Source organism: Anolis sagrei, chromosome 5, assembly GCF_037176765.1.
Source record: "Anolis sagrei isolate rAnoSag1 chromosome 5, rAnoSag1.mat, whole genome shotgun sequence".
NCBI classification, from domain to species: Eukaryota; Metazoa; Chordata; class Lepidosauria; order Squamata; family Dactyloidae; genus Anolis; species Anolis sagrei.
The window spans coordinates 168,897,109-168,916,828 of record NC_090025.1 but is presented as its reverse complement, the minus strand read 5'-3'; the positions used below and the strand labels follow the sequence as shown (position 1 = coordinate 168,916,828).

The following is a 19,720-nucleotide window of genomic DNA, read 5'->3' as shown; positions in this document are numbered from 1 at the left end:
AAGTGAACTTTGCTGCATCCTTTGAGAGTGTAGACTCTGTATCTGATATCCTTTTCAGGCCTGAAAGTAATAAACCTCTATTCCTGTTGCCTTCAAACCTGGTTTGTGTCTTGGATCTGGCTCATTGGCAGTAGCGAAGCATGCCAGGCTTGAACCTGCTTTTAGGGGTTAACTGAAATCACTACTCAAAAGCATTAAGCCATGGCGGTTAAAGTGGTATGAAACTGCATTAATTCTGCAGATGCCTTTAGTAACAACAAAGTTTTATGTGTGGAAACAATCTGTTCTTCACAAAAGATGGTAGGCAGGTAACATTATGAGAAGTGTGAGATATCTCTGCCTCACTCAAGCCATAAATACAGAGCCATAAACACCCTAAAACATGCCTATAGCTTCCTTCTAAAAGTGATGTAATCATAGTTTGGACATTTCATTCCTAGAGAGGTAAAGGTATTTGTAAATACTCAGGTGTTTTTGTTTTCAGTTGGTAATTCTATGGGGGAAAAATTGAAGACTTGACGGTGTGATACCATCAGAGAGGGATGGCATGGGAATGATTGCCCATATATTTTTTCAGGAGATATTTGTCAGTTTCCTCACATATAAATACATACATATATACAAAAATCCCTGTAATTAGAAATTAAGACAAACACATTTTTTCAAGAGCCCAGCTTTTATTAACTAAAATCTCCATACAACCATAAAAAATATATTTACAATGCTGAAACACAGCATAAAATACCAGCCAGTGCTACTGACCTACAAAGTACTCACACTCTTTCCCCATCTTTTAATATACCAGTCTTTTTTTTTTCACACCTTCTCTCTTCAGTCACAACCAAAGCAGTCTGACCTTCAATTCATAGCTGTGTTCCCATATATCAGAAGGTGTGTATATGATTGTTTTTCCAAATATTAGTGGACTTGAGCCTAGCATTGGTGGAAATCAGAAGGTAACCCTGAAAAGACAAATTCACAGTGTCCTGACTATTGTTAAAGTTCCTTCGTAAATAATGTGAATTAATTTTGTCTAATTGTAATTTAATTACATTAGCCTGCATCTATATCCGAATGAGAGAATCCTGTTACATCACCGGTAGTAATTATAGGGAACAACAAATTAGAACCTCCAGTTGGATATGAGCAGTTGCTGACTTTCTACATTTTATGTACAGCGATATCTTGACTTAAGAGTTTAATTTGTCCATAAATGAGTTCTTAATAAAAAAAACACTTATCTCAAAGTGAATTTTCCCATTGAAATGCAATTAATCAGTTCCACCCCCCCCCCCCATTTTTGTTATGTGTTTTTAAATAAGAAAATGTATTTTATAAATAACTAATGTATAAATGCACATTCACTTGCATTTATACATTTACGTGCATTTATACAAGTAAAGATCAACTTTAAAATGGGAGAAGCATAAAGCTGTGGCAAGGAAGCACAAAGCATAAACTTAAAAGGCAGAAACTTCATTTTCTTCATACTGTACTCATTCCAGCCTTCTCTTGATCTCTCTCCTTCACTCTCTTTATGAAGACAAACACACCAGGAATAAAAGCCACACAAAATCAACTTACCCAGCATTCCTCAAAGTGGACAAGAGCAAAGAGGACAGCAATTTCCCAAAGCAGACAAGAGCACAGGGCACAGAGGCTGCTCCCTTGGAGTCCTTTAAAGCCCAGTACTCTTGCGGTAGTGTTCCCTCTCATGCTAGCTCTTAAATCAAAATGCTACTCTTATGTTGAAGTGAAACCCAGGCCAAGCAACAACTCTTAACTCAAAATGCTCTTAAGTTGTGATGTCCTTAAGTAGAGGTTCCATTGTATATTCTACATTCGCATGCTAACAAACATGTTTGTTTTCTCTCTTGATACATAGGATGTAAAGGACTGGGCTGTGGTGCAGCTAGTTAGTAGCCAGCTGCATTAAATCACTACAGATCAAGAGGTCATGAGTTCGAAGCCAGCCCTGGTCGGAGTAAGCTCCCAACCATTAATAATCTAGCTTGCTGTCGACCCATGCAGCCTGAAAGAGAGTTGAATCTGTCAAGTAGGAAATTTGGGTACTGCTTTATGAGAGGAGGCTAATTTAACTAATTTATGACACCATAAAGCCTTTCAGAGTGGGCAAAAGAATGAGGAAGTATTCCATCAAAGGACTCGGTGTCACAAATGGAGGTGAAATGGCAGTGCCCCCTGTGGCAAGAATTGAGCATACCCCCATGAAGCCAGAATGGAATGTTAAGTGCCTCTGTGTCTGCCTATATATGTTGTATCTCTAAATGGCATTGAATGTTTGCCATGTATATGTGCATTGTAATCCACCCTGAGTCCTCTGCGGGATGAAAAGGGCAGAATAAAAGTACTGCAAATAAATAAATAATGCATACATACATACAAACATACATACATAGGTATTGTAAACCTCACCTGGTGCATTGTAATAACAGGCTGCACAAGAACCATTGTGTCCAAGATAGGGAGAGGGATCCCATCCTTCAGATTGACTTTTTAAAAAAGAGAGTTTTGTTAAAGTAGCCATTATGAAACAATAATACCAGAGTTTCTAGTCATGGGTACAGTAATACTCATAGGTTTAATTTAAAAATGGATCCCAATTTGTGTATTACTACTTAAACAAGTATATGTATGTGTTTTCATTTTTGAAAAGTTATATGTAACTTGAGGACAAACACCCAATTACAAATGACTTATAGTAAAGAGCAAAGGTGAAACAACATCTATACTTCTTGGAAAGGAAATTCGCTCCTGAAAAAGTTATTATCATGGTGAAAAGAGGTCTCCACTGAACTCTATTACCAATCCTCATTTCCACAACAAGTCGATTTTTTCAAAATCCAATTCTCAGTGGAAAGAGGAGATGGAAAGATACAAAGGATGATGTGAAGGAAACCTGAGATAGTTCAAGAAAGAGATTGGCATAGGAATATATAGGCACAATCAAAAGTAATTCGAAAATCTCGATACTTCCTGAGATTTATTATGTAGTTATATACCAAACAGAGACTTCTCTATTACTACATAATAGAAGTACAACAAAATAATCACTGGTGTGATTTGTTCCAGGAATTTCCAGACACAGCATCTCAAATCAGCTGGAGCCAGTTCAATTTCTTGTCTGTATATAGCAGAATCACAAACTACTGGACTTATTTGCAAAAATATAGTCATCACATCATGAAGGCAGGAGGAAATAAACACAGGTTTTTTGTCAGTTGGCCCTTTAAATCAATTCTTATTAGTAGTGTGCATACATGCAACTAAGCTCCAATTCCTCATGAAGTAGTTTATAAACGTACTGGAATAACATTGGTTCATTTCTTGTTATGAATATGTATATATTATCCATGAAAAAGGAGCAAGAAACAAAAGATATGCAACTTTCCTTAAATATTTTTTTATAATTTGCAGAAATGAGAAGACAACCCAAGCACTATACTTACCATTGGCTGCTGGAATTATTCCTTTTTGTAAAATATAAGACATGAAATTCTTCATAATTGAAGCCTGAAATGTTAAAGAAAATGTGACAGCTCAAAGAAGAATTGAAAAGTTGGATTACATGGAGTAGAATTGTTTTCTTTGTACAATTGACACTGTTTTATGAGTACTGGGAACTATCTCTTAGACTTCTTTAATCTGAACAGGATAAGAAAGCAAGCAAGCACCTATATTATGATTTTGTGGAATTTATTATGGAATTTTGCTATGGAACATCTGATACCTAAGCTGCTGGTCACTGTATGGTTTGTAGTAGTTTATGAATTGTGAAATATGTCAGGAAAGAAAAATTGGAAGAAAAAAGTAATAAAAAGTTAATCACCAAAAGAATCCCACCATACATACTGCAAGCCAAAGTCAAATTAAGAAACACATTTTCACTCAATGATATTGTTTATCGAATGCTGCATCTGACTTTATTTTCTGTAGGTTGCTTTTCCTATAGGTTAAAATTTACCTTGAAGAAACCGATAGTCGAGTTAGCCAAGGAGAGTTCAAAGCTGTGAAAGAAAAGGAAAAGTTTCAGAGTGAGTTCTGCATGCTAGAGTTAGGCGATTTGTGGCCCTCTAGACACTGTTCACCTGAAACTCCCAGGATCACATATCACTGCCAGCCAGGACTGATAAAACTTCTACTCCATGTAACGTTTTTCATTAATAGCACATACATGACACTGGTCCTAGGGCTGGTTACCCCTTTCCTCTAAGTAGCATGAAAGGCCAAACCTGTGTGCTCGGTTAGTTTTGCCATTATGACTGCCAAATATTGCTGAACCTTCTGTGTTTACATGAGCAGTTTAAATTTCGATGGCTGCAAATAACCTGGCACAAAGGAAATATGAATTCCTCACTTTACTGGGGAAAGACCTTTATGGATCACACACACATCCACCATTTTCTGGTGTGCTTGGTTACTGCCTTCTTCCCAACAATCTCCATTTGGTTTTTTAGGTTCTGGGAAATAACAGGAAAGATGGCCAGTTGGAAGCATCTATGTGGTTGTTCAGTAGGTCCAGAGGAAGCCAGGGTATAGGCTTCACTGATATTCATTCCCAGGGTATATAAGGTACCTTTCAGGATCCCTAAGGACAGTTTGCTTCAAGCATTCAACTTCACCTGCACACTTTTCATCTGCTGGAGGAATAAACCTTTACAACTGTAACCAATCATCTAACTGAATGGCATTAACTACCTATAAATACTAACATGAGTTTCCCATCCTATTTTTTTTAACTTGGTGATTAAATTAGGTGTATTTTTGTGAAAGGAGCAATTTGAGAAATTGCAAGTTGCTTTTGGTGTGAGAGATTTGGCCATCTACAAGGACATTGTCCAGGGGATGCCTGGATGTTTTACCATCCTGTGGGAGGCTTCTCTCGTGTCCCTGCAGGAGTTGACAGACGGAAGCTCACCCCTCCCCCGAGATTCGAACCATCGAGCTTTTGGTCAGCAGTCCTGCTGGCACAAGGATTTAATCCATTGTGACACTGAGGGCTCCGATTAAATTACTATGATCCAACAAGATAATTTTTTTGATTTCGATTAAACTCTAGCAAAAGCAGAACAAAACATGTTAAGGGTTAGAATATTTTAATGTTAGTAGTATCTTTGATTTAAACAACAATTTAAATGACATATCATGTTAAAGAGAATAGCAACTTCAATTTTTTGTCAGTCTGTTGTACTCAAGGGGCCTTCACAAATACAATAGGTTAAAAAATCCAAACAAACATTACCTGTCCAGACATAAAGTAGGTATCAGATTCTTTTCAAATATGATCAGGTTGATGTGGGTTTTGGCTGTCTATATTGGGGAAAAAGTCTACATTTATCATACTCCTCTTTTACAGCAAGGCAATAATACCAAAACTTTTTGCAAAGCAAAATGAGAAAGTTTTGTTTATTTGGGTATCATATTTCTCCCTCCCTCTTTCATCTAATTTTTTTGCTTTCTTTTTCAAAGCATTTACAGAACTAAACATTTTGAAAATCCTCTCTTCCATTTAATTTTAAAGAAGTTTTTGAATTATGAAACTTTAACAAAATAGAAAAGAAAGTAGGAAAGGGGCACATGGGATGAAAATTAAAATAAGACAATAGGAAGCTATTTTTTAGAAGATAAAAATATAATTATTCCTAGTCATAATTATATGAGGCAGGACACCTCTGAACATATACACTTTGTGTGGAAAACCAGGAAGAAAATTCTATTGTGCTTATGGCATCGGTTTGATCACTGAGCAAATAGAAAGCTGGATTATATATTTGTTCCGATTCAGTGATTCAGTTCTCTTTAAATTCTTAGGTTTCTCTTTTGCCAAGTCTGGCTATCCATCCAGCTAATATGGTATTGCCTGCTTAAGCATTCTTGAGTCTCCTTTGTGAAGAGAAAAAATGGGGCATAAAAACCCCACAATAACAACAACAACAATATAATTATTAAAAGATTCTTAAGACAGAAAGGCTGCAAGCTGTGTCTCTTTGGAATACTACGTTTTGATGGCAACTCAAGTATCAAAGATTCTTGCAGGTGAAAAAGCCTAAAAGGAGTGAATTTGTTATGCTGTACTCACTATGTTCAAGGTGAACATGGAGTTGGTTGTGAAATTTGGCTGAACTACCAGCACATCCATGGAGCCAGACAGCTCAAGGAGAAATCTACCATTGCGAAGACTGATCACAGGTGCTGCTGTAGCTGTTAGATTCATCATTACTGGATTTGATACCCCATAATAAAAGGCAACCTATAGAGTTGAAAAATAACAAAAATATTGAGGACAGATTTATTTATTTATTTGCTTTATAAACTTTGATAATACAACCCATTCTTGGTTAGAACTCTTGGAACTGCAGAAGAATAGGCTTTCTTTTTAGATAATAAGGTTCATAAACATAAAGGAACTTACTGTGGGGATGATATTGTTGAAAGTCTCTGTAGTTAACCTGAAGTAAGCGGAAAGCTGAGAATTAAAATAAAATGTAATGAGAAACAAATGCACATGTTTTAAATAATACATTGATTTGGTTTGCTTACTAGCTTACAACCAATTCTTGCAGAGAGAACTTGATCACGTTTTGCAGGGACATATACATTTAATGCAACACTTTAAAATAATAGCAGATGTTGGACTAAAAGTTTGGATGGCCCCTGGCCAACAGATTACAGCCAATGGCAAGAAAAATGAAGCTGCAATCTCAGAAGGCCACAGTCACTCCTACTTTGGATTGTAGGAGGGCTATACTAACTAATGTCTAATAATGCACCTCCTATTTCCACCTTAAAGTTGAAAATTGTTGCCAACTAGAACTAGTAGGCAAGGAGGGTCTTGCCCTGTGTTTGTTCAGAAACCATCTAAACTGCTCCTTTTTGTTAGTTGCTCTTGATCAATCATATGTTCTGAGGAAGGATATGATATAACTTCGTTGCTTGTATGTGGCATTTCGAATGATATCCTTCTTTGTCAACGAAAAGGAAATTAGGTATTTTCAGACTAGAGAAATCTAAAGATACAAACAAACATGTTCTTCCAACAATGGGACGGAGGCAACAGAATTTCAGAATTACTGCTGTCAAGTTGGCATTTCAAACACCAGATTCTCAGAGAAAACTTCTGGTACTGAACATGTCTGTACCCACTCTGTTGAAGACTGGCTCAAGACATAAGGCTGCCCAAAGCAGAACAGTAGATAATGCCACTGGTCACTCAAGACAATGGGCATAACTGCCAGAAGATACACACACACACACACACACACACACACACACACACTAACCAGGAATTTACTGCATCTTCATGACACCCAAAAATTTGTTTGGAGAAAGTGCATGACTGCCTAACAATGATGATAGTCCTGCTTCAACTACCTGGCTTTGGTAAAACCACTTTTTACTTTTGGGGCACATCTACATTGATGAGTTATCCCAAAGGGTGGATAAATCCGCTCTGTTGCAACTAAATGAAGCATGGAGCTGATTTGGATTAGTACAGCCCACATTAACCCCAAGAATCCAGAGTAAACAGTAACTTTGGACCTATGTAAGCAGTTGGACAGGTTCCGAGATGGAACCAGCAACAATAATTTACACAGCCATCCCCTATTCCCTAGACTCAGGATAAATGGTCTGTGTAGAACTGTCTTTGGAGATGGTTCTGGAGAACAGACCTAGGAAAGAGAGGCAAGGTTAGCTCATAGATGAAGCAACTGCAAAGTCTTGGGAATGTTTTGTAATGTAATTTTTGGGCTCAGAGTTCATCTTGTTCATGTCCTTTGCTCCCTCAACTAACTGAAGCCAATCACTTTGGCAACTAGACTCTCAGGAATGGAATACTGTTCCATAGAAAAACAGATCCTCACTTCCACTTACTATTGTTTTCTTTGAAAGATAGTATTAATCCTACATAGCTTATTCTTACCTCCTTTTCAGTAGAAACGTCAAAAGCCCCAGAAGTGTAATAAGCCAGTGAAGCAGAACGAAAGAAATATTCTGAGATTCCTATATAGAGCATAGAGTCACTTGTGTTTGGGAGAAGGAAAGGGTCCGGCTCAAAAGAAAGCTGTGTTCTGTTTACTGCTGAGTAGACGGCCCCCTGAAAAGAATGACATGAAGAATAAAATATTAAGGTTCTCAGAATCCAAAAACTTGGGGATAAAGACATGTTAGGTTGTCATACCAGCTCTTGAAATTATGGTTGAAATGGCTGAAAACTTTGCTAATATCTAAGGATGACCTTTCATTGCAGGTATTGGAAATGTTAGTTTTGATTGCTACAGTTCATCACTTAATTTAAGTAATGCCAACTTAGTCAAACATCTGTAATTTATTCAAATGATGAACAAAGTTATCTTGATGAAGTTCTTGAAAATATGATGTAAGATTAGCATGTTACCTTAAAATCCACACTAACCGATGTCAGTGAAATAGATGGAGGTTTTACCAAAGAGTAGTCTATTACTGCAAAAGCATCAAGCTGGATCCAGCCTGTTAAGAGTAGGGGACAAAAAAGATATTATAAGATAGAGATATCCATATAACCAGATAAAAAAGGATTCAAAATCATTCTGATAATGCTTCTTGTGGTGCTGCTATTAGTAGAATAAGACCCTTTTTGAGTTAAATTGAATGATTTCAAGCTGCATATGTCACATATCCAAATCATGTTTATTAAGATCCAATAAGGGACTTTTCATATCACAGAATTATAGTTCTATGATTCCGCTTCAACTGTCAAGGAATCCTGGGGTTTGCTGTATGGTGAGGAATTAGAGCTCATATTTACATCCATAAGGCAATTCAAATAGAATAACAGTGCTATAATTGTGTACTGCCATATGTTCAGGGGAGGATTTTTCCATCTTGTAATTAGAATTGCAACCACAGCAAATAAAAAGAATATCTGAATAAGTTTTATTACAATCTGTACTTGGCTGAAAAATTGACTCTCTGGAAATATTTGTTTTAGAGAAGCTGTGGATATGATTGGTGCACTCGGGAATCAAAAGGCTGAATTTCATCTTTCGTTTTTTTTATCTCTGTATTCAGCCATTTGATTTTTTTTTCAGTTGATAAAATTGATGATTTCAGTTGATGAAATTAAAGGTGAGTTTGACAAGTTCCCCAACACCTTCCTCCAAAAACTGCCTGAAATAATTCACCTCAGCACTCAAATAGAGAAGATGATCCACTTGGGTCAGAAAGCTACTGTGTTTTTCTGCAGAAAGGGCAAAAGTGCCTTGTCTTGGCTGACCGCTGACTTCGTCCTTGCCAGAGTTATGCCCAAAGCCACCTGACTCATCAAATTCCAGCCTCCACTTTCAAATACAAAGGCCCATGGCCTCCGTTCCTTCAATTATGCAAGTGCCACTAAAATTGCCTTGGCTTGCACAGACACATTTTTGGGAGAGAGAAGGGATTTGAGATGGAAGGTCAATGACCGATTGGTCATCCCGAGCGATCTACTTTCCAAACCACAATTTCACCAACAGCCTTGGGGTCCTCCTGGCTTCTTATACCACCTAGAAGGATTCAAATTTTTTTCTTCCCCTCAGTGAGGAAAAGTGCGTTGATGTGGTGCTGGATGACCTATCACAATTGCACAATATCTCTAAAAACTATCTCAGATCAGTTTGCAACAAACATGTGGTTTATAAATGGACCCTGGACAAATTTTCCTTGGAGGCTTTTGCTGTTCTGGCACCCTACGAGTTCAGTCGGTTTTTCAAGACATTGGTTCAGAATGAAGGGAGGGTTTACTTTGCAAGAGGACATTTAGCTCATCCCCATGATTGGACTGAGAGTGGTATGAAATCTGCAATAAGAGCAGTAAGTGCTATTCATTTCAGGGCAGCTAAACCTGCCTTGTAGGAGCTAGAAAAATAAGAATATGTCACACCTATCCATAAAATAAATGACAGAATAGATAGACTTCTCTCACTTCTAATTACTGGGTGTTTGCAGTAGTGGTTATGAAAGAGTGTGAGCATATTCAGCACAAAAGGATAGATATTGTCAATTGCACATATTCCCCATTGATTAGGGAATGTGTGCAATTGACAGTTGGAATTGCTATGGTTTACAATTTTGGATCATGTGATGTTAATGTTTATACTAGGATGTCTTAATGTTTAAATGTTGCTTCTGTGTTATGTTTCATGGTCTTAATAACTTTAACTTATATGTTATTGTTCAGATATTATGATTTTTACATGTATGTTTGGCATTGAATTTTGCCATTAGTATTTTGTAAACCGCTTTGAGTCCCCCCAGGAGTGGGAAAAGTGTTACATAAATACAGCAAATAAATAAATAAGTCAAGCGAACCAGTGTGATGAAGTGGTTTTGGGCTAGGACTCCGAAAGACGAGGGTTCGAACCCTTACTCAACCATGGAAACTTGCTGGATGCCGTTAGGCAACTCACATCTTCTTAGCCTTTCAGGAAGGCAGTGGCAAACCTGCTCTTAATAAATCTTGCCAAGAAAACCTTATGATAGTGTCACCATAGGTTGGACTCTGTCATGTAGTAATAACAACAACAAATATCAAAAGCAGGAACATAACTGCACCGCTCTTGGGGTTGGCTATACTAGACACAGTCTAATGAGAGAAGGCCATTGGACCTCATGCAACAATAGTATATTTTCTATCTATTGTTGTACAATCCTCCCCCTGAATTTCCTTAGGGGGAGAAAAGTGTTATACAAGTATAGTAAATAAATAAATATGTCAATCTTAATAAATATTGCATTTTTCCAGCACTCAAGCAGGGTATGAGTAATTACTAGGAAATGTATGTTTTTTTCTCCTAGGTAGTCCAGTTGCTGTTGTAATTGCAGCATTGTGAAAATGACCACAAAATGACCACAACTATCATTTTTAAAATTACCTTTTAAAAAATCTCTGTAAATTCTGTGTTTACCTTTCCCTATTCTAGGAAACAGAACTTAATTTTTTACAGCAAAATTAAATCAGTGCCCTCTCCATATCACATATGTGGACCTGATAGTGGGTTGTTGTCGTGCACAGGTGTATCATATAGATAGTGAACATGCAATTATGGTGATTCTCACTAGTTACATAGCCAAAAGGACTTCCCAAAATATCAGTGAAGATGCAGTTGCAACTTACTTTGATGCAGTTTCAGTTCTGCATTAAAACGTTCGACCTCCGAATAAATGCCTGGACACAACTAAAAACACATTAATCTGATCAGTGTTCAGTTCACGGGTTGGGTACAAAGAATCAATGATCCTGTCTTTTTTACTTTGTTAGCTTGCTTTATCTTGAATGCCCAGGATAACAATTCGTTTAAAATTTAATTACACATAATGGACAATGTCAATTAAAATCAGATAAATACACAACAATGCCTTTAAAAAACTATCCAAAATACGTATGTCACTCCTCATTTCATCATATAAAGCTGATGCTTTATCACACGTATTATAAAGCAAGCATCAGCTTTAATGCATTGGGAAAATATATTCTACAATTCTTGAAGGGACTTCTGAAAAGCTGGCTAAGACATCAAAATAATTATCCGTCTAATGAGTCAAAATCAGTCAGAGAAAATGCATTTACATAAAGAAAGTCATGTGTAGAGAGGAAAATCGATAAATAGATACTAGGAAATTATCTGAATGATAAAGGGAGATAAATACTAAACAGTTTCTGAATATATTGATTGGGAACATTTTTGAATTGCTGAACTGGTTCTATATATGCACAATGTCCTGCAAGGTATATATATGGCTCCTAAAGTGAGTATAAATCAAAATAATCACTTAGAATCATAGATCTGACATACAGCTTAGAAAAACAATTTTTAAAAAAACATCATTATGATTACATTTGTTTAAATTATCTATTTCTGTTTGTTATTCTAATCATGAAAACATCTTTTTCTCCTTAAAAAAACCCACAAATCACCAGACAACTAAATTGAAAAAGTAGTTATTGCTGGACATACCTGTAGCCAGGATTTTGATTCGGGGGGGGGGGGGGGGGTGAGGATCTACCCTAGCAGACCTTTTGTATTGTTATCCAAATCCCCCCATGGTGATCAGATCATGATATGAATAAACATAACACTTTGAGCATGGTGATCAGATCATGATATGAATAAACATAACAGTTTGAATAGTGTACCAGTAAGGCCTTCTTGCGGACCACCCTGAGAATTTGGGGGGGGGGGGGCTGAAGCCCCTCAAGCTCCCCTCCCCTGGTTACATGCCTGTTGCTGGACTGTTATGTTATCCTATCAAAACAATATTAATAAATGCATACATTTCACCACCACATTAAATGTCAAGTTACACAAAATGTCTTTAGTGTCAAACTCCAAACTACACAAACATTCTACATGTATTGAAGTTTGCAGCAGTCTTTTATTTACTGGTACTTATTTTGGGTTGAATTTGAAAGAAATGTAAGGGACATTTCACTTACATTTAAGTTGAAGGCGTTGCGAAGAGGCCTCTCCAATAAATTAACAAGGAGTCTATAAAACCACCTGAAAAAAGAAAAAAAAGTGAAATTATAGATACTGCAAGCATTAACAATGCAATAAATCCTGGTAATATAAATGCTGTTTTTTTCTCAATACAGGTTGAGTCTCCCTGATCCAGAAACCCAAAATCCTAAATATTCCTAAATCTTAAGTGGTGTGTAGACTGGCTATATACACCCCAAAGAAAACAAAGAAGACTCACCAGGGACAGGGAAGTGGAGGAATTTTCCTTTTCAGCTGATTTACTAAAAGGGTGCCACAAAAACAAGTGGGATGTTTAGTTTTTTACAGGGGTCTTGTGAAATGGAGTCCTCTCCTTCTTCTCTTTCTTCTGGCAGGGCTCCTCAAGGAGACTGGACTAGCAAATAGCCACCTTTCTTGACAATCCCTCATCCATTATGTTTACGCAAATACAGATGTGTTCTAAAAACAATTTAAAAACCAAACCTAAAAATCTTTTGGTCCTAAACATTTTAGATAAGAGAAACTCAACCTGTACTTCTATACATGGGGTTTTTGCATAGAGGACCATTCATGGCAGTCTCTATGTTATGTTATTCAAACATTTAATAAATACATTCTCAAACCAGGCATTTAGATTTTGTATGAAAAGCAGTAATAAAGGCTCAATCATGTATGTGATCCATATTCTGGTTAGAGTGTTCTATCAGCTTCTTGCTTAAAACTGCTCCACGTTTAACTTGCTGTTGCCACTCCAAAGGTTCCGCTCTCTGAGTATTACACATTTTGATGCAAAGAGAAGCTGTGGAGGTATCTGGTCCAGTACGAAACTGTTGTGGGCCTTCAAACTGGATCAGGAAAACATTCCAAGTTAAGGCCTTGTAGCTTGTTAATAAAAGGCGCCAATGCTATTTATTTTAGAAATAACGATCTTACTTACCACCTAACCCCAAACCTTTCCTAAATAAAATCTAGATGTAAGATTTGTTGTGGAACCACCAAGAAAAATTAATCTAATAATTATGGAGCATGCATGGAAGCCTCCTATAGTTCTTGAACAGAAATTCCAATTAGTTCGCTGTGCTGGCTGGAACAGCACCTGCTGTTCTTCACTTTCTAAATATGGAGATTGCTTCTACTGTATCAGAGTTGTATCAGTTGTGGGTGATTGGGAATTTCATGATGTTCCCTTTTTAAAGTATACATGACTGCTAGCACAACCCCTTATGGAAAAAACAACTGTGTTCATCCAATTTAATTTTACTTTGCCATTACTGCTTCATTTTAGTTTCTTCCACAAATAGCACTCAGAGGTCTTAAGTTCTGTTATTATTTTTTGATGCTTGAACTTTCTGTTTGGATATTTTTGTCAGCCCAAGGTTTCCCATGATCCTATTGGGATGGGTGCCTCAAAATGATAACACTATTGATATTATCTTAGTACAGTGGTTCCCAAACTTTGGTCCCCCAATGGTTCTAGACTTTAACTCCCAGAAATCCCAACCAGCTTGGCCAACAGGAATCGAAGTCTAAAACACCTGGAGGACCAAAATTTGAGAACCATTGACTTAGTGGCATGGGAATTGCTGGATCATCTGTGACAATTTGATGACATGGGAAAAGCTAGGGCAGTGCGAAGAACTATCTACCCTCATACTTCAATCCACTCATGCCATCTTGTCAGAAAGTCTAATACAGATGTTAAAGGAGGGAGGATTATGTTCTTTTTCTGAGTGTCTATAGGAGAAGAGCAGAAGGGGTACACGTGGTATAACAAAATATCATCTTCAGAAAGGACCTTCAGGAAATGTTCTCATCTGATCATGAAGGATTACTTTAGGGTGGCCTAATGTATATGGCATGGCTTTTCATGTAAATCCTGATAACCATGATTCTGCATGATTTATTGTGAGGATCAGAAACATTTTTGTATTTCTGAAGTTAGCATTTGAGGAAATGGGTTGTGATTATATGGAATCATGAAAGATGCATATATTGGGTTGTTGTAGGTTTTTTCGGGCTATATGGCCATGGTCTAGAGGCATTACCTCCTGACGTTTCGCCTGCATCTATGGCAAGCATCCTCAGAGGTAGTGAGGTCTGTTGGAACTAAGCAAAAGGGTTTATATATCCCTTTTGTCTAGGGTGAGACAAAGAACTCTTTTCTGCTTTGTCTCACCCTGGTCATTCCACAGATATATAAACCCTTTTGCCTAGTTCCAACAGACCTCACTACCTCTGAGGATGCTTGCCATAGATGCAGGCAAAACGTCAGGAGAGAATGCCTCTAGACCATGGCCATATAGCCCGAAAAAAACCTACAACAACCCAGTGATTCCGGCCATGAAAGCCTTCAATGATGCATATATTGTTTTATCCAGGAAAAAAATAACCTTATATCATTGTCTAATTCCTCTCACAAATAAGATAAAACATTTTTTCTGTCTTACCTAGACGTGTCATCCAGCTGGATATCAATACCATCAACATTTCCAATGCAATTTTCAAGTAGCAACTTTGGGTGACCATCCTCATCAGTTGACACTTTTGCAGCAGCAGAGATAGACACCCCTGTAAGGCAGACTTTCAGTTTTCCTGAACTTCTGCTGCTATTAAAAAAACACAATTCATTAACCTGATCAGTTTAAGGCTATACTTTAAAAGACTTGTTCATTGAATAGTAATCCCTGCTTTTGAACACTGATATTTTAATCAACATTTTGTTCTAATTCATGCTGAAATACCTAGAGATTTCTAGAGAGAAGTTCTCTGTCTAGGCAATCCAGTGCAATTCTAATGTTTGTTTCCAGTGGAAGTAAACCCTACAGTCATGTTGAAAGACCTAGAAATTCATAAAGAGTATAAACACTGGTTCTTAAAACAAGCAATTTCTTTATTAATGGTTTTTCACTCTCGCAGAGGTCCTGTGCCCCTAACCGACCAAATGTGGAGTGATGATTGTACTTTTTTGAGTCTATAAATGTCTGAACATATCTAGTTCGTCCTTCTCTGTTATACTCACAGTAACCAGGTGGAAAATCTCCAGTCTGCAGTAGCAATTGCTGAAGCATCATGAACCAGTAGCTTCATCCCAGTGCCAGGTATGAGAAACAGTGACTTTCCAGGGAACTGAACATGCTGGATTTTTATCCTGCAAATCACCAAAATGGCCAAAATGTGTTAGGGTTTTTAAGAATAATAAAACCAATGACCAATTATCAGCAATTGGAGCTTTGTCTTAATTTGCTTTGACTGTTTTCTGTACTCTCAATAGAGCGAAGTAACAGAATAATAGGGTTGGAAGATACCACAAGGACCATCCTGTTTCTAGCGATGCTACACATTCTTGATAGATGGCTGTCTAGTCTCTGTTCAAAAACTTCCAGAGATCGAGACTCCACCATACTAGAAGGCAGAATATTTGACTGTCAAAGGGCTCTTACCATCAGGAACTTGCTCCTCATGTTTAGATGGGATCTCTTTTCCTGCAGTTTAATTTCATTGCTTTGTGTCCTAGTCTCTGGAGCAGCAGAAAACAAGCTTGTCCCCTCCTCAATATGACATCCTTGCAAAAAGTTAAATGTGGGGAACATATACCTATCAATCTTCTTTTCTCCAAGCTAAACATACCCAGTTCCCTAAGCCATTCTTTATAGGGCTTGGCTTCCATGCCTTTTTTTCTCATTTGGTTGTCCTTTTCTGGACACATTCCAACTTGATAATATCCTTCTTGTAGTGCCCAGAACTGGACAGATAGTGTTTCAGCATAATTTTGAGTATGGTTGGAAGGGATGGCCACAATTTTATTTATTGGTTGCCTTTGCTTCTCTCTTCCTTTACAGCAAAATAAGCCACAGAGTGTGTGATAAGGATGGGCGAAATTGTACCTTTCCTCTCTTCACACTTCTTCATAGGAATTTTTAAAAAGAGGGCTAAAATAAGGGGCAATTCATCATTAAGAGCAAACACTACTAAACAGAAATAAATATAAAAGCAGAACTTGCAATGAAGAAAACGCTAATTAACATGGCAGGAAAATTTTGCTGAAAGGAAGTGGGATTTTTATGTGAATAAATACTATTAAAGGATCCTGACCTTTGGGTAGGGAATTACTGAATAATAATAGCATTATCTTGGATGTAAAGATCCACATCTTTCATTCTATCCCTACTTGATTGCTGTAAAGCAATCATTTCCTCAGTACTAAAGATCCCATGTATGCAAATAACATTGCTTACTTTGAAACTGTGTAATTATATCCACTAAATCCAGACGTATCTTCTCCATGCCAGTCCTCAATGATGGCTTCCTTTAATCTTTGCTTCAAGAGCTCTAGTCCAACCTGCATACCTACAAAAGCACATGATTTCAATTCACTTTCTGTTTGGATGAAAAGATGTGGTGGATACAGAAAAATGCAAATTATATTTTAAAGCACGTTCCACTTTAATTCTATTGGCTAATATGGATTTCATTTGGCTAAAGCAGATGTAGAAGTTTATCTCCCTTTAGTTGGGCCTGACCTAGCCATGCTCATTCAGGTCACCTCCAAGCTTGATTACTGCAAAATAATCCATGAGTCTGCTCTTGGAGATGACTCAAAAGCTCCAAATGATAGAGAGTGTTGTTGACAAGAGCTGTATTCCTGACAGATAGGATTAAGAGGAATGCATTGTCTTCTACAAGGTTTTTCCCGTCTTTCAAAAGTGTATTTTTAAAAGGCCTTAAAAAAATTCATGTCATGAGATCTGCAGTATACCCATTAGCTTGCCATCTGAAGCTTAATCACTACTTGATGCTTAGTCAACAAGTTTTAATATTAAGGCAACCCCCCCCCACCACCACTTTAATCATGGATGCAAAATAGGACCTGGTGAACTAAAGAGGAGGTCCCTCAAAAGTAATCTGTTGGGAGCTGGGTGCCAACTTTTGGCAGGGCATGAGCCAAAACTGGGTGTAGTTTTTCATTCTATATCTCACTGCCAGGAGGAGAAAGTCATTTTTGTCAGAGATCTAGTTAAATTTGGCTGTGAGATTAGCTATGATTCTCGAGAGCAAGGCTTAATTCCCTGCTTGACCATGGAAACCCACTAGGCGACCTTGGGACAGTCATGCACACTTAAGCCTTAGAAAACCCCATGATAAGGTTGCCTTAGGGTCACCATAAGTTGAAAATGACATGAGAGCACACAATATATTAGAGCCAATGTAACCAGCTACCTAAAGGAACATACTTTTCCCCTCATTAAGTTACGATTCTAAACATGTAACTTTGCAACTCACCAAAATGCAAACCTTCTTCAGTAATCTTCACTTTGATGCCAGGGTTAGCATTTAGGCATAAGCTGGAGAGGCTCAAAAGGAGCAAAAAACTACAGGCACTCATATTTCCTCTTTTCCTCCTTTTTCGAAAACACCTGTTAAAACATGTGTCATTTAATATAATTTTTTCTCCTTTCCCTCCACCCCATACCATCCATCTGATATCGCCCTCTAACTCACACTCTGCAGTGACTTTTATCATTTGGACAGGTTGAGCTATTTTATTTTGGAACAAAAGAACACTCTTACCAATTATAAGTCTTCTTCAAATTTGCTTGAACTGTATATCAAGTGGCCCCAATAGTTCAAGCAAATTTGGTGTCTCTCAGCTGTCCACAGGATACTACATTTGTTACACAACAGTATTTCTATGTTAAATTGCTCACGACAAGAACACACTATATTGGGTTGCTATAAATTTTTTCGGGCTGCATGGCCATGTTCCAGAAGCATGCTTCTAAAACATGGTCATGCCGCCTGAAAACTTACAGGAACCCAGTGATTCTGGCCATGAAAGCCTTCAACAGTATACACTATATAATTTTCAACAACTCTGTATAATTTACGTTTCAGTTGAAACCAAGCATGTTTGGTTACAAAATGACTCCTGTTTTACCAAAATCTGCTGAAAAGCTATGATCTTGTCTTCTACAACCCAGGCCTCTCAAGTCTTTGTTGTGTTGCATTCCCCAAGCAAGCATGAAAAGTACTTTCCTTGAACTTAAGGGTTCCCCCCCACCAAACCAAATGAAGAGACCCATCAACTTACTCACCCAGCCCTTAGTGGAATTATCAAACCAGTTGGCTGTCTTTACCTTGGTGAAACCTTGGAGAGTAGAAAATTAGTCTCTCTTACAACTGAAATAAATACTTTAATTGCAACCAGCTGGGCTGGAAACTGAAGAGAACTGAACATCAAATGAGAACTTTAAGAAACCTTTAAGCTATATCATGTCCATGCTAAACATTAACTATTCTTTGCGATGCACACAATTGATGTGATAGTCAAATGACTGATAGTACATTTTTTGAAAGATAAAAGATGACTCCTTTGCTTCCTTTTTTGTCAATGTCTGTGCTTCACAAACTACATCCAATATGGTTATTTTAGTAATTCTTTAAGGATTGCTACCACTCTGTCTGATGATTTATAGCTCTGTGAAAGACCTTGTTAAATAAAACTCCTAATACCTTGAGTTCTCTTTTATCACTGGACTATTCTATACTATTGCATTAATTTATTTATTTTATTTACCACATTTATATCCTGCCCTTCTCAACCCCATGTGGGAATCAGGGCAGCCTAACAAAGGCAACAATTCCATGCCATATATTAATACATTGATAAATAAATATAAATATTTAAACCCAACCCATTAAAACATAGCATTAAAACCTCAGTTAAAATAACATGATCCAAGTTATATTCCAGGGCCAGTCTGAGTCATCATTTTATGTTGATTTGTAGTCACATACTGCACTACTCCCATTACTGACTGAAAGCCTGATCCCAGAGCCATGTTTTCATTTTTGTCCTGAAGTTCAGGAGGGATGGGATGGATCTAACTTCACAGTGGAGGGAGTTCCAAAGATGAGGGGCCACCACTGAGAAGGTCCTCTCTCTAGTCCCCACCAGACGTGCTTGTGAGAGGGATGGGACTGAGAACAGGGCCTACCCCTACGATATTAATCTCCGAGGTGGGTCATAGAGGGAGATAGGTTCGGACAACAATACTTTGAAAACATTCTTTATTCAGAACTGTTTCCTCTTATTATAGCAAAATACTTTTTCTCAGTGGTAGTTGACTGACCGGACTCTAACAGAGCATATCAGGGTGTCAGTATAAAACATTTTGTTATTTTCTTTTGATCTTCAAAATTTCCTGTTGCCCCCATTTCTGATT

The 19,720-nt window shown here is 37.5% G+C and overlaps 1 protein-coding gene and 1 pseudogene across 1 annotated transcript; one reads left to right on the top strand and one right to left on the bottom strand.

The window, feature by feature from the left end:
* Positions 1-812: 812 nt before the first annotated feature.
* On the bottom strand, positions 813-17,930 carry BPIFC (BPI fold containing family C). The gene is given in 16 exon segments (XM_060779711.2): positions 813-962; positions 2,437-2,513; positions 3,471-3,534; positions 3,986-4,028; positions 5,264-5,331; positions 6,101-6,271; positions 6,434-6,487; positions 7,943-8,116; positions 8,417-8,508; positions 11,153-11,213; positions 12,473-12,536; positions 14,945-15,103; positions 15,517-15,645; positions 16,733-16,844; positions 17,778-17,882; positions 17,885-17,930. Coding segments are annotated over 16 exon segments (1,497 nt in total). The 3' UTR covers positions 813-884.
* Positions 8,667-9,891, top strand: LOC132775532 (L-amino-acid oxidase-like; annotated as a pseudogene).
* Positions 17,931-19,720: the final 1,790 nt, after the last annotated feature.